The sequence below is a fragment of the Mesitornis unicolor genome, unplaced genomic scaffold, assembly GCF_000695765.1.
Source record: "Mesitornis unicolor isolate BGI_N332 unplaced genomic scaffold, ASM69576v1 scaffold11469, whole genome shotgun sequence".
In the NCBI taxonomy this organism is placed as follows: Eukaryota; Metazoa; Chordata; class Aves; order Mesitornithiformes; family Mesitornithidae; genus Mesitornis; species Mesitornis unicolor.
Window position 1 is genome coordinate 50,339 of NW_010205381.1, and position 15,959 is coordinate 66,297.

The 15,959-nt window shown below is 34.5% G+C and overlaps 1 protein-coding gene across 1 annotated transcript in view; it reads right to left on the minus strand.

The window, feature by feature from the left end:
- The window catches only part of CHDC2 (calponin homology domain containing 2), a gene marked incomplete at its 3' end in the record, with an annotated part of 58,405 nt that overhangs the window by 41,886 nt on the left and 560 nt on the right, over window positions 1-15,959 (minus strand). Inside the window, exons 2-5 of the mRNA XM_010191388.1 lie at window positions 10,274-10,442; window positions 7,207-7,307; window positions 5,837-5,996; window positions 199-391 (exon numbers count right to left, since the gene is read on the minus strand). Coding sequence (XP_010189690.1) covers window positions 199-391; window positions 5,837-5,996; window positions 7,207-7,307; window positions 10,274-10,442 — 623 coding nt within the window. The remainder of the gene's footprint in view (window positions 1-198; window positions 392-5,836; window positions 5,997-7,206; window positions 7,308-10,273; window positions 10,443-15,959) is intronic.

A 15,959-nucleotide genomic window follows, 5' to 3' on the forward strand; every position in this document is an offset into this window, starting at 1 on the left:
TCTGAGGATAGAACATGTACATGTTGAAAGTAAAGCAATATTTAATTACATGAATTTGCTCTTAAATACGGAGACTCCTCTGCTGTGCAGAAAATTAATACTAACCTTCACAAACAAAAACTAATTCACTTTTTCAGAAGATAACAAAACCAAAAATTTTTCAGGATTTCTGTAATAAACTTATTTTGATAGCTTTACCTTAAGTAATCTTGTGGAATGATATTGATAGCTGCTTCAGTTTTCACATCCAGAGGAACTGGCATCAGCATTAAAAAGGGAGGATCAAAATTGATTTTTGGTGACTTCACAGTGCCAGTCAATGTTATTTTGTAATGCGATGGATTATCATTTAGACATACTGACATTTCAGATGTATATGTGCCAGGACAAGCTGTTAAAAAGGGTTAAAACAAAACAAAACAAAAACCCACAAAATTATATTACCATAAATACATGCAACTAAAAGCATCACGGTAAGAGGCTTTGGGGTTTAGTTGTTACTGTTTTTTAAAAAAGTTATTGGTATTACTTTCTTACTCAAAATGTAGCTTAACATACAGTAAACATTGAATCAGAAGAACTGTTTATTAAAAAAGTTTAGAACACCTGCCTATAGCAAACCAGAAATCTGTACCTTTTTTAATTTGTCAGAAGTTTTTCAAAGTTTTTCTGCACTTACTGCATTAATATTCCTTTATATAAAACATCAATGTAACACTTCTCAGAATTTTAAGAATTGCAGTCATTTTATGAATTACACTAATTAACACAGTGAATGCTACTTCTGTACAGGAATAAATATCAGAAGCATCTAACAGCCGAGACAAAAAAAAGTTTGTGCCTTTTAAGATGGCCATCACTACATTTTAACAGATGACTCAAGCCTATACTGTTGCCAAGGCAGCCTCTCAAAAGCCAGCAGGACGGATTCTACCTCCACTGAGAGAATCCCATTTCTGTGTGTTCTGACCCTTCTCATGCCATCTTGCTGACTGCTGCAAAGCAGCTCTCTAGGACGGAAAAGCACATTTTCTTTCACTGATACAGGGAGCAAGGCGCTTCCTTCCACAACCGTTACACTATCAAAATGGTGTTCCAAACCACACAGAGTCATTTACCAAAATTTCAGTCATTCCCACTTGCTGAAGAGCTAGCAAAATAATCAATTTTGAGGGCCAACTAATGAACACCTCTTCTATTTAGAAACAAATCCAAAAAGTTTCATCTTTTCATTTTTGAGAAGAACACCTCTTCGAGTAAAACAAATGATTTTGTATTTTGTTTCTATATGAGCATATATGTGTCACTGCAAACAAAACACATGGACAAGCTCTTCAGAGATTAGCTCAGATAATTATTTTCACAGCCTGAGAAAGAGCTGCCATTGTTTACATACACAAAGAAGAAAACCTACTGTCTCCAAAATATTTTGAGTTATTCCCTCCTCATAAGAGCCAATTTCTTCATGGAGCTGAAAATAGTGGAGCTTCACAGAAACCTGTTAGCTCACTAGAACATGGTCTGCAGATCCCTTTGCTTCAGACCAGAAAACATGAAAGTGGCAAAGTGAAAGCCAGATGAAACGGTAACTTGCTGCAATGGTTGCAACATCTGACCAATTCTCTGTTAAATGGAAATCAATAGGAGACAATACTGCTGAGAAGGCTAAGCAGCGTGTGCTTCTAGTTTTTGATACAGCAAAACCACAGTCTTTTTCTGGCACTTAGTTCTTCTATGAGGGAAAGGTGAGAGAGAGCATCAGAAAAGGCCATGGAGATATATGAAGAGCCAAACAGGGTGTTTTTGACATGCTTGTAAGAAAAGATGTTCTGGACAAGTTATTCCCATATACGAGCAAGACAGTCTACTGTCCTACAGCTGTGCTCTAACTAAATCGTATTTCTGGTATCCTGTCTTTGTACATATGTATGACACATGGCAAAGGAAAGTGAAAGGCCATAACCAATAAATGCCATAGGGATGGAACACCATGAAGAAAGAAAAGTTGAGGAGCATATGTCAGTACAACAGAACTTGCAGTTTTCACTAACTCGCATTTTAAAATATTCATATTAATCATAGTTCCAAAGTTAAACCTTCAAAAGTTAGGAAAGAATAATGTTAAGCTTTCCTCACACAAACTTTTCAGCCATTCTGTACACAACAACTGTGACAAATCCATTAACTACACCATCGCATCCATTTGCCATAGAATCCCTGACTCGCTCAGGAGGCAGAACAGACAGTGCTTATTCTGCAGAGGTGATCATTCTGTGTGTAGCTCCACGCATTTACCAACATCAAGATTCCACATTATATGTAAGCCAATAATTTATTGCTTATGTCAGAAACACCAGGATCTTGCGATACTGTCCTCATTTTAAACAGACACAAAGGCAAAAAAAGTGTATGATTCCATTAAGTTTTGTTCAATAGCTTGTAATGCCTTGGACCAATGTTTCCAGGATATTTCATGTTAAATAAATTACTTTTAAATTAATGAGAATTATGTCCTGAACTAACAGCTGAAGTCATGAGTTTATACTATTAATCACATCTTTCATGACTACTGTAAAAGCTTGTGCTGCTGTTACCATTCTGATATACCACCATTAATTTCATATAGGGCAAGCAACAAGCAGTCCAGCAGATGTGAAAATTTTCCTTAGGGAGATTTGTTGGTATTTACAAATCTGCCAATCTAAATTTGTCAAGGGCTAACAAAATCTGCAGAATTATACGGGAAATTTCCCCTTTGTCTTTTCTAAATATATTTATTAGGGGAAATAAGCATTCATTGCCTTACCTTAGAAAAAACTCTGGATAAAGTAACACAACGTCTCAAAGTACATATGTGCATATATTCATTAGCTGCTTCATTTTCAGTCTAATTTGCACTAGAAAGCCCATCCAGTTCAGAGTGCCTAACTCTCTAGCATGCTATCCAGGGACTATACTTTATGCAGATTCCTTGTTAATAAAAACATACACAGATTATATTTCTGCTGAATGTTCCGCTTCCAATATGCAAGTTCCCCTTCCAGTACTGCTCACGCACTTCTGGAAGAGAAATATTTCAAGCCTCCACACTTTCCACTCTACCTATTTCAGCTGCAACTTAAACGAGCAGCAAAAGCTAGTTTAAACAGCCATCTCTTTAAGGTTCTCCATATTCTTTGTTCCTCTCTAGCAGCAAAAACCTAATTCCCTCCCCCTCTCCAAAAAAATCTTAACTGTATAACAGCATGGGTTTTGATCTTTTATGGATATGTGGGAAGAAAGTAAAATCACCATCTGCTCTTCTCACCCTCTTAAGTTTGTATTAAATTGTTATTCAGTCCCTACTCTTGTCTCCCAAATAAACTTTTTTAGTTTAATTGCCTTGGACTTTCCAATAATTCATGCACAAGAAGATCATACTAATATACCTTCTATTTGCAGATTTAAACAAATTAATCAGCACTCAAAGTTCAATTTAAGGTTTGTGCACTCCCACACACAAACCTATGAAGGTGATGAGCACACCATATTCATTAACTAGGTCTCCTGTGTGGGTTTTGATGTATCTAATGTTCTCTTACAAGAAAGAATAACTCTCTTGAATGAAGGTATAGCACAAACACTTATAAATAAGGGGAAAATACTTAGAACATAGAATGACGGACAACTGATTTTTACAGTTACTTATGATTTTCTGTAAATAAAAGATATGGGGATACAGCAAAAATACAAATAACTTCAAAGGGCAATTATTTATCAGTCACATTTATGTGTATGCACATCTGCATTTACACATACAATTTATTCAGTAATTCAAAATACTGGCTTTTATTTGTATACTGTTCTCTGCTTCACAGTCTTTGCAACACACAAACATGTTTAATACATTCTTATAACGTAAACACCTAACTAGAACAACCATCATATGAATAATAATTTCACCTACTCATTATCACATGATCCATATCCATCTGCTACACAAAATAGTATTAGATTGGTGTTTTTAAAAATTTCCTCTGTCTTAAATGCCAGACTGGTATTTAGACAAAGGAGAAAATGAGACACTGCTCATCTGGGACCTAAAAATCACCACACATCTGGAAATACAGATTTTTCTTTTTATCTCCAAAGTCTAATATTGCCCTGACCAATTTTTGTTTCCAAGCCACGTACTTAACCAATGTAAAATGCAGCTAATTATATCTCCTATTAGAAGAACATGTTTCTCAAATTAAAAGCAGAGAAAAATGTTTGTGTTCTTCACAAGTGATTATTTTAGTATGATCCACTATTATTATAACCTTAGGCACATTCTGCAAAAACATCTATTAGAATACCTTCTCAAAGTTACACCACTTATTTTGTAGGCTTTAATATCTGAAATACTGCAGAAAAAACATGACTGAAAGCAAAGCAGAAATTTATGAAAGAAGAAAAAAGGTTTAAAAGAAATAGAGCTACAGTAAATTACATGCGTATTTTTTAATTGCATCTCAAGGAACCACAGAAGGTTGAGTGTTTATTTTTCACTTTCCAACCTTTTATATTTTCACTCCTCTTTCCTCTACATTGTAACTCCAAAACCTTGGGGTCATATGTTTCTGTTCCTTGACTTCTTAACCTGTTTTTCCTGAGTTGTATCTCAACAACTTAAAAAAAATTCAGAAGTTTATCCAAAGCCTTTCTTCTTCCTAGACACACTCTCCAGATGTGTTTTGAGTAGATTCTTACATTCTTCATAAGTAAACTGAGATTCCAAAGTCCATGTTTCTAAAATTTTGTAAAACTGAACATCTGAAAAGTGATAACTTCCAGATTTTTCTTCTACAATATCTCTCTGCATTTTGTTCAACCTTCTTGCCATCCTGCTCCCACTGTTTAAACCCTTCTGATTTTTATTCTAGAATTTTCTCACATCCTAGGATCATATTTTCATTCAAGACATCTAATGTCCTTGGATATTTTATTCCATATTGCTCCTAAAACAAATACTTCAACAAAAAATTCATTTCTGTTTATTTTATTTTGATAACCTATGTTAAGTTATCAGTAAATCTGATTGAGGACCTGCATTGACGAAGATGAGATCACATCATTTGATACCAAAACCAAGAATTACTCAAAGTACAAAACAGACCCTACCTAACAAAAAAATCTTTATTGTATTGAACACACTTTTATGGCTGCTTCATAAACATGTGGTTCAGAGCCAAAAATCAGGGTTTTTGCAATTTACTGTGGAGGAATGTAGGGGAAAAGGAGACAAAGTGATGCAACAAAGCCAAAAACAGGCTCTAAATTTTTTTTCTCAGCCCTTAATAGTAAATGGCATTTAACTTTCTTCTAGAAGTTTGATTTGTAATAATATCTAATTTAATAGAGTAATTTAAATACATCTTTCTAAAAGGATACCTCAGGGACAGCTTAGAAGTGTAAAAACTACAACTACGGACACTGATTGGTTTGGAAACTTTCCAGGTGTGATATGCACAAAGTAATACTATTTCAGAAAAGTCAGAATTTCCTACTCAAAACAAAAAATGAAAATAATTTAAAACAAACAACTTTCTAAATAATTGTGCAAAAATCATTATATATTCATTACTTTTCCACTTCATGAAGCAAAATCACAAGTTGATGTGATTTTTCTTCAACAAGTTGAAGACAAAAGCTACCAACAATGCATAAAATGTAATGGAAAAACGTTTTGAAGTACCGTAAGCAACTCCAAGCAACATGTGCAATTAAATACTGCTCTTGCATATTTACAACATGTTTGCACAGCAATATTTAATATATTTATAATATTTAATATAGTATTCAGAAAATTACTTACAAGGGCAGAAGAGTACAACAATACTGACTTTTTGTCCTGGATCAAGAAATCCAGTGTGAAGACTAAATTTAAATATACCATCTTCCGTATTTTTGCCTGCATCATCACAATTCAATTTCCATGACAATCGCTGCCTTGAGATATTCTTCAGGTCAAGCTTCTGTAAATATTTGCAAAGGAGTACATGATAAAAGAGCAAAACCAGCAAGCACCATGATACTTTTCACACTGCTCTATCCTAAGCATTCTTTTTGCAATCAGATCAGAGTGAAAGCAAGAAAGCAAGAGAAAGCCACAAAGAACCCAGTTTATTATACCTGTAAGGTGAGAAGATGTGTAGTCTATCAGCACAGACTAGATGCTTTCCAGTCACCACATTCAAAAAGCAATACTTTCTTTCCTGAATGGATGAATCTCATTTATGCAAAGTAAATAGATAGAAGCATCACGGTAGGAGTGCTTAGCCAAACTGAAATTAGGAGGTTTTTGTGATACAACTGAAGCACCAGACAAATGGCTCATGACTTCTAGACTTACAGTTGGATATATTGAAAAAGCAAGAAGTTCAGAATAGGTTTTCAAAACCCATTTTTATCAATTCAATAAGACAACAGTGGAAACAAGACCAAAAAAATATTCCTTGATCTCAGAGTTACTCTTTCAACTCCTAACACATCAGTAGCTAGGAAAAGGTTTTGGCTTTGTATTATCACTGTTTTCTGCAGATTCTTGAAAGAGTTTCAAGTGTTTTCATCATTGCCAAAAATATTTTCTTCTAATTTCCAAAGCTTTTGATAATTAGAAACAATAAATTACATTATGCTATGTTTTGCATTCATATGATCAAATTCTCTAAGTTCCAAAACAGAATGGCTGTGGCCAAATATCCTGTTTAGTGCCTCTTTCTCATTTAAATCATGACCAGGATTTTTTTGGGAGAATGCCAGTTGGCACAGATCAGTACCATACAACATACTGAGACAGCAATTTAACTGTACAGACAATCATGGCACATCGATTGCATTCCTAATGTCACTATCTAGTCTGCTAGCATAGGCAGAGGCAGGAAATCTTTGGCAGTAAGTTATTTCTTACACAATTCATGGTCAGTTTCTCATAGTGCCCACACTTTCTCATATATCAGAAAGTCATGACAAGCCCAATTTTCAGTTTTGGAAAAATTTCTAGCAATCAAAAGACAAATATAAAATAAAAAACTGAACAAAATGACAATGGGAAAACTTTAAAATATTTATATTTGGAACATGACTGAATTTTGAGTCCCAAATTTGTATTCTTTTCCTTGTCATTTTTTGAGTAATTAAAAGCAATAGCCAAGAATAACTACAAAAACACTTGTGATTACGTACCTGAGAATTCAGACTTTCATCAGCAACACTGAAACGTATGCTGCTTGAATGTTGTGAAAATTTAAGTTCCATTGAGGAGAATTCCAATGGTGATTTAAGTACTGTTTACAAAAAAAAAACCCAAAACATTTAAGATGTTTATACAGTACTGACAAATATTTCCTCAAAGTCCCTTCATAAAATCATCCTTTCTGTATATGTTTAGCAGAAATGTTTTTCCCTTTGTTTTAAAGCTGTATTTTCTTTCTGTTGTTGCCATACTATATACATAATTACTATAATTCTCTTACTATGACCCTTTAGTCAAAATTATTTTATCTATCAGATTTATAACATCTCTTCTTCATATCAAGATGCTGTAAACAGAGACCCTCACGATCTTCCTATTGCAGAAAAATGTATTTAACATTTCTGACAGTAATCATCAGAGAAGACTTGAATTATCTTATTAAAAACATTTATCTTAATTTCATAGAGTTGAACAAAGAAGAAGTCCCACAGGATGAAGTTTAAAGCAAGGATTTAGAAAAAAAACAAGGGTATATGTTCCTACAGTCTCATTTTAGTTCTTGATTAAACACTGGAAATGAACCTATCCAGCATACAGTATCCTTTTACTAAAATCTGCAAGTTTGTTTCACACTCAGTAAGGAAGTGTGTTGATCAGTTCCCTTCTCACCCTAAAAAGCCCAAAGGATTTCCTAATCACATAGCTCACATTACGTAAACAGTACTATCCTTATTTCTCTAAAGCACAAGCACATAAACTCTAATTTTTTTCAAAGCAGGAACCTAATCTGCTGGAATGCTTTCACCAATATGCAACTATGACACTCATGAAGTCTTTACCTCTCATAGAAACTGCCTATACAAGGAAAACACAGCATGATTGAAAGACTAGGAAGGAAGGGAAAGGAAAGGAAATTATCTAACCTGTGAAAAAAATTGAGACTTATTATTAAAAAAAACAATAATAAGCTGACATGATGCATTACATTGATAATATATCCACTTCCTTTGCGTTTGGATGAGGTAGGTCTTGTGTCTTTTCCAGCTGAGTTTTCTGGTTTGGGGTTTTTTCCCTTTCAGTGCTTTCTTACACACCAACAAGCAGTCTCCAAGAGAAAAGTCTTACAAGTTATTAAGAGACCTGCTTTACTTCCCAGGTGCTGAAACAGTCTACAAACTTTGTCTTAAACTAAATTTAAAAAAAATTCATGATGGATTGAAAACATATTGACTACGCTGAAGTTAAAAGACTGGGCTGACTACTCCAAGATTATTGCAATTCTTTTCTCAGGATGAGTAATCCTAAGTACAAATATCAGATATAACCTATTGTTTTAAATCCCAGCTACATTGTCCTGTGCAGTCTAAATCCAAATCAACCAAAAAAAGTGTCACAGGGAAGAAAAATGTATTATAAGAGTGGAAAACAAATTTGCCATAGACCACACAGTAGTAAGAATTAGGGATACTTGTCAAAGAGGCATCTTACTCACTTTAGTTTTGAAAATGATCATCTGAAATTATGAATCAATAAATGACATAATTTTTAAGTTCTCAGAATGTAATGAAGTTATCAAGTTCTTTTTTTTAGCAGTAAAAATAATTTGGCTAGTTGTCTACATCTGTATGATTATGGGAAATACTGAGCAGTCAAGAAATTTATTTAGATTTCTCTCCCTCCTTCCAGCCCATCAAAATTCCCAATAAGAAAGTAATTCCAAAAGTCAAATTTAAACAGAAGTCACAATTTACTTTTTTTTAACTATTTCTTAGAACTGAAAGTATTATATACTCACTTTAATACTATGGTAACTTGTTACTGGCCTATACTACTACTTCAAAGAAATTCTATGCAGCAGAAGTACAAATTTGTGGAAAAAATTTGGATCAGATTATCATTTATTAGTGAGACTTTCTGATTGTATTGACTCATTATTCCACAAAGAAAGGGAAAAGGAAATAAACATTTTCTTTATTATTCAGGCCGCAGAAAACAAACCTCCACTAGAAATTAGTCATTTTGATTCATGATTTTTACTTAGAGATGTGCTTCCTAACAATCTCATATACATATCTACATTTATCTTTATTCTACATGTTGTTAAACTAAATATATTTAGAAATATTTAATATTCATTTACTTCCAACATAGGATCTAAAGAAGGTCTCTCAAATTTATTTGAGATCTTAAAGGATCTCAAAAGTATGACTTAAATTAAAGCCAAAAAAATAACCCCACAAAAAAACCCAACAAACATTCATAAAGCCCAATAAATTGAAGCTGCTTTTACCCCATGTTATGCATTTAATTGGGCCAGCCTCCTCCATTGCTCCCAAGATGTTTAAACACTACACAAACATCATTCCAGGAAGATGCTCAGCACTTAAGTCTTATCTCAAATAAACAGTGATTACATATTAGAAACTGAGATGAGGAAAGCTAATGGATTTAAGTATTCATGATGTGTAGGTCTACAAGACTATAAGGATCAGACAGGAGACTAAAGAGAATCACAAATTATTTTTAAGAAAAACGAAGAAGAATAATTTAAGATACCAATTTCCTGTTGCAGGCAAACAGCCTGTAACTTCAGCCATTAACAAACACTGACAGGCCAGAAGAGTGCAGATTTGTACATAAAATCGAACAGAGGCAAATAGACTAAATTGCCACCAGCTCTTCCGGATGGAATCAGGGCCAGTCAAACATTTTGAAGGAATTTTAAACATAGCTAGAGCTCCTAGCCTTGATAGGATAAGATTATATACCAGGATGATGGGATAACAAGTTTTGGTAAACTAATTTTTATATAAGTCAAATTGTTACAGAAAAAAACATATTTTCCCAGCATGTCATAATTATGTATAGAAAGCTCATCTTTATGTATATTTAAAAATACAAAGTTTGAAAATTTTGCAAGTTTCCAATAAATTTACAAACTATACAGTTAGCAGTAAAATTTCAGTTAAGTAGTAATTCTCTGCAATTGGAATACAAGCAAAAACATAACTACAAATACAAGTATCCACCATCTGCTTAAGTCCCCAGTTTACCTACCGACTGCTTTAACTCTACAGAATGGAACAGCCACAGTCACCACCTGTGGCAGAGGAGCAAGGATGTGCTTTCCAGATCGAATAGAAGTTGTAGACGCAGAGCTGGGCTGTGGCAATGGGGAGTGAGCCCGAGGAATATTAACTGGAAGAGTGAAGTCATATGCTGCCACCTAAAGGACAAAAGTATCATTATGGTCACTTTCCCAATGAAATTGTAGGTACTTCTTGAACCACAGGAGTGGCATTACGATTTCAGAAGTATTATTGAAATTCACTTATTACTTGATCATGATATTAACAGGACGGTTGTTTATAAGCACCCAGTATCAGCCCTTTAAGTAAGCAGTAGTCAGGGGATTTTTCACCAACAAAGAAAAAAATCTGTATGCTCAAACGTATCAGGGTTATTAGCACAGCTACAGACAAGGCTTCTGCTAAATCACTGTGGTGCGTTTCTCTCCTGAGTGAAAAAAAAATGGAGCAGTGGCCCAAGAGCCTAAGCGTGAGCAAAGGGGGGGAAAACAAAGCCATGTAAGTTAAGTAAGTCTTTCTCAAACTTAGAAAAGGTCAGCTGTTACAGTATACCCAGCATAAACAAAACAGGCTCCAAAATCAAGGTGGAGCATGAGTTTAAAAATTGAGAAACCTCAGAAGAAAAAGGAAAGAAAAAAACCACACCAAACAAGCAAACAAAAAGCAAACAAAAACAAACAAAACAAAACAGACAAAACACCAAAAAACCCAGAACACCCTCCCAAAGCCTTCATCACTGAACAGCACTGAATTACAGGAGACCAACTTCCAGTGACTTTGATCCTAGCTTTCTCTCTGAAATCACATCCCCAAATAAGTGGTGTTTGGAATTTAAAAGACAGCATGTTTTATACAAAATTGTCTTTTTTGACAGACTGTGCACTTGAGAGGCCAAATTTATTTCACAGTGTACTTTCAAGGATGCATTTTCTGCCTCTGACTCTATCTTTCCAAGGAGTAACACACTAGAGCAGTACGTCGTCCAGACAAAAACGTATGGATAACTCTGGCCTATAAAATCTGCATGCTGCTTGAAATTTGCAGTAAAACCAGCTATATAAAGTTATGAATCACTTAAAAGCTTTCAAAAACTGCAGAAAAAAGTGCATCATGCTTCACTTTCACATATGCAGTAGCAAATAGAATATATAAACGACAGAAAAGGAAAAAAAATTGTCCTAAGCCAGGACACGAGGCACATCTCTATCCGTAACAGAATCAGCACTCAGTGTTTGGTGTTCCAGCAGGGTTTGTAACATGCAGTTTTGAACTCCTGGTGAGTGAGTTGTGTGCTGAGCCTTCTGGAACATTTTGTGTGTTTGTTCTTAGCAAGAGGAAAGCACAGGATAAGGGGAAGTCTTTTTAGCAAGATCACCAGTCTCTTGTTTTATGTTAATACTTGAAATTTGATAATGAATTGATTTTATAACATAAAATTGGCTTTTCAAACTTAAAATGGAGAATGCCGTTCAAGGTTTTTTTAGTATCTAATGCTTGAGATGTGTCATAAACAAATATGGAGTAAAAGTCTCCCAATATGCTATGATTTACATACTCTTGTATTTTTAGCATCTCAAGTCACCCACTAAAATATTTCACCAAGTTAGATCTTCGAAATATGCTCCTGTGGCATAAAACCACATAATTCAAAATTAGACTGAAAAGGATCTTTTCTTCAAAGTGTGAGAAGTTCCTTTCACTTCAAAGTAGTGTGAAATACATGATTTCACGTCACCAACAGTGGCTTCTTACAGCTTCAAACAACTGACTATTTTTTCTTACAGTTGAAATAAGCATTGTATTTCAAGGCTGTGAAATCCATTAAAAACAAACCTTTTAAAATGTTTTGCAATAACATAAGAGAAGGTTGATACAAAAGAGTGGAACACATCGTACAGCTGTTAAAATATATATGTAAGAGAGAACAGTAAAGTGAACCAATATCAGAAAGAGAGGGAGAGAGACATAAAAAAATAATACAGGACTCTCTAGATCAAGAATCTCCTACAACCATCACAACACAGACACAGTCTGAAGAGTCTGTCACACTCCTTTGGCTGTACAAGAAGTCTGTTATATTGGGTGTAGTGCATCCAGCACACATCTTGAGAAGTGTAAAATGCTGTATAAATAAACAACTTATCTCCCAAGGATTTTGAGTCACTGTAAGGAGAACAGGGAGAAAATGACTGCACATCTCAGGTTCTGAGATTCCTCCCAGCTTTGGCAGCACCCTATAGCAGGCAGGTACTTTCCTACATGGGCAACTCTAACACTTGAAACACCATTGCCAAGAACTGCAATAAAAAAGTGAGCTAGAAAATCCTTTTGTGTATATATCTCCTGACATATATAACACTATAATGACACTAAGTCTTCACGGGTTTTTTTTAAAGAGAACAAGCCTTACGAGGAGCAGCTGAGGGAAGTAGGATTGTTAAGTCTGGAGAAGAGGAGGCTTAAGGGAGACCTTATTGCTCCTGACAACGACAGGAAAGGAGGTTGTAGTGAAGTGGATGTTGGTTTCTTCTCCCAAGTAACAAGCGATATGAGAGGAAATGGCCTCAAGTTGCATCATGGGAGGTTTAAATCAGATATTAGGAAAAATTTCATTACTGAAAGAATGGTCAAGCACTGGAACAGGCTGCCCAGGAAAGTAGTGGAGTCACCATCCCTGGAGATGTTCAAAAACCACGGGGATGTGGCACTTCGGGACATGTTTCAGTGGGCATGGTGGTGCTGGGTTGACAACTGGACCTGATGATCTTAGAGGTCTTTTCCAACCTTAATGATTCTATATGTATATGATTCTAAGATTAAAATGCTTAGTCTATAATAGCTACCATTACATCACTGGCTATGCGAGAGATTATGGTCTAGCACTGCAATTGCTCTTCATGAGTGCTGTTATGTTTAGTATGTTTAGGTGAGACAATAAAAGGTGGAACCCCTTTCTCCTTCTCCCAGAGCAGCTATTCAAAATTTGTCTTTCATCTCCACTATCAGGATAAATTTGCTTAGTCTTACTATGCAATAAGGGATTTATTTGCTAAGAATTGGCAAACAAAGCCAAGTATGTGCAAGACACTCAATTCACTATGTGCCACACAAGAAGTTCACTGAATACCTACATTTGCTTTGAAGTACAATGGTGCAAATTCAGAGCCAACATAACTCACAGGATTGTATTTATATAATTGAGAATTAATCATAGACATTCATACATATCTTTGCCTCATCAATTGCACATTAACTAACCTGTAATACAAATGAAAAGTTATTTAAAAATTCTATATACCTAGATAACCTATTACAATTCACACACAAACATGCATACATACAGACAAACATACATACACATATTACTGAAACGGAGTTAAAACTTAGTTTCATTTTCTTTAGGACTTCAGTTCACAAGTAGAGGCATTATTTTTCTTTTATACGTATTTTAAGAAAAAAAATAATTTGTTTTTAAACTCTAAAACTCCATATTGGAAAATTCTCTCTTGTAACATTACATACTCAAAAAAGTAATGATAATATTAAAAAAAATCCTCATGCTATTATTGGACTTGCAGTTGCTTTTTACATGATTCATTAATACTTTACAGTTATTTATCTATTGAGATATTTTTCTGAATCTGCATTTAAGAGATAAAAATGTAAGAATACAGGAAGGGACAGAAAGCAAGCAGCCTAGAGAGAGTTCTTTCGAAAACATTCAAGGTTGTTTATATCATTACAAGCAATATTTTTGCAGTCTTGATTTACACTAATTGGAAAAGAAGCATCATCATCAAAGTGGTTTTCTTAAAAACACTTGAAGTTTAAAAAAATTAGGAGTAAAATACTTCAAAAGAAGCTTTAAAAAGATGAGTCATGTGCGACAATGGAGCTTTTTGTTATGCATTCACAGAGAACACCTCCAAAGGAAGCCAGGAAAGGACATGCTTCTGGAGGCTGTCACCAGAAGATAACAATTCTTTAAATAAAACCAATATTCCTGCAAACTTTTATTTAGAAGGCATTTTAAAACACCTTCCAATTTTTTTGCTGGAACTGCTAAACAAGTTTGTCGATTTTAAGAAATCTGTCTGATCAAGAAAGCTCTGCTGCTAAAACTCATTTGAGTCTATGAAATAGGTTTGATACAAAGTACACAGTTGCTCTAAGCCCAACCTTGGAGAGTGAACATAGTTGAATGGCTTCCTGTCTCAGGCTTAAGTAGTCAGTATAATTAAACAAACAAAAGGGGGAACAAGTAGCCAGCATCCATGACAATTAAAATGGTATTTTATATAAAATTCATGCATAAAATCAAATTCAAGCACAGTTGTCAGGTTGGGGGGGGGGGGAATCTGAGAGTACAAAAAAATTAAGTTATTTTCAAAAAACATTTTCAAAGCAGTTACTTCATTTCTATCTTTACTAAGTACCTCAATGAAATAATATATTTTATACTTTATAAAATATATTTTGTTAATTACTATTGTAATACAGCATATGTCCTCAAGGTCAAATAGAAATTTTGCTGCCAAATCCAAGAATCATATAGTTTACTTGGCACAAAGAATATGTAAGATCTCCCTAAAATTACAGTACTTGCATACACACTACAGATTCACAGGGAATTGCAAGTAAATCAGCAAGCTAATCTATTACTTAAAATTAAATCAAAACATCTGTAAAGGATAATAGTCTTGTATTTATCATATAATAACTTGCAGACTCTTCAAATATCTTGAAGCATTAAAAGTCATTGAATTTTTGTGATTTTAAAGTTTATGGATAGCACTAACAACATACAGATTCAGCAGTGATACAAGGAAAGAAAATGTAATGTACATTTTAAAAAATAAGTTTTATTCAAATTTAAACCTAACTGCAAAACCAAGGGTTACGTTCTGCAACTGTATACAATACACATTCTCAACCTCCCCTCAGATTTAACATGAGCTTAAATGCTTAAAATACTTAAAACTTTCAGCCTAAATTCCCCAGCTTTATATCACAGATAAGCAGCTTTCCGCAATGAATAATGTAACTAGCGTTCAAAGCCATCATTCAAAACACTGAAATAAAACTAAATCTTTCTCTTGTACACGGCCAGAGATGATGCACCAGCAATACACTGTAATTCCACAGCTGCCGTGTTCCATAGAATTCATTTCTTACACCATGAATTCTGTTCTTTCATATAAAAAAAAGAAATTACATCATTAGAATTGCCAAAAAACCCACCAAAACCACCTGTCACTTCTCTTCAAAAAGCTTAAGCAGTAAGCTCTGACAGGTGTGACTTGCTCTATTTATCTCAATCAAAGGCACTCAGAGCCTTCATTTATTACACAGCTGTGTGTTTTGTCCATTTTCCAAGATGCCAGAATTTGTTATTTTCCAGCAGGATAAAAAAAAAAAAAAGGTCATTTTGAAGCAGTACACTCCTGCACCTTGTTTCGCCTGCTTTTCTTACCACACCATGCATGACACTGCTGCTAGCAGCTGGATCCTCCTGCCTGGAGAAACACAGGAATAGTTGAGGAATGAAGATGAGCAAATATTTAAAGTGACCATATGCTGCCTGTTTCTCTGTCACAAAATTAAAGGAATTAGGTGTCCCTCGCTGTTACCTGCACAAGTAACCTGCAGAAAGG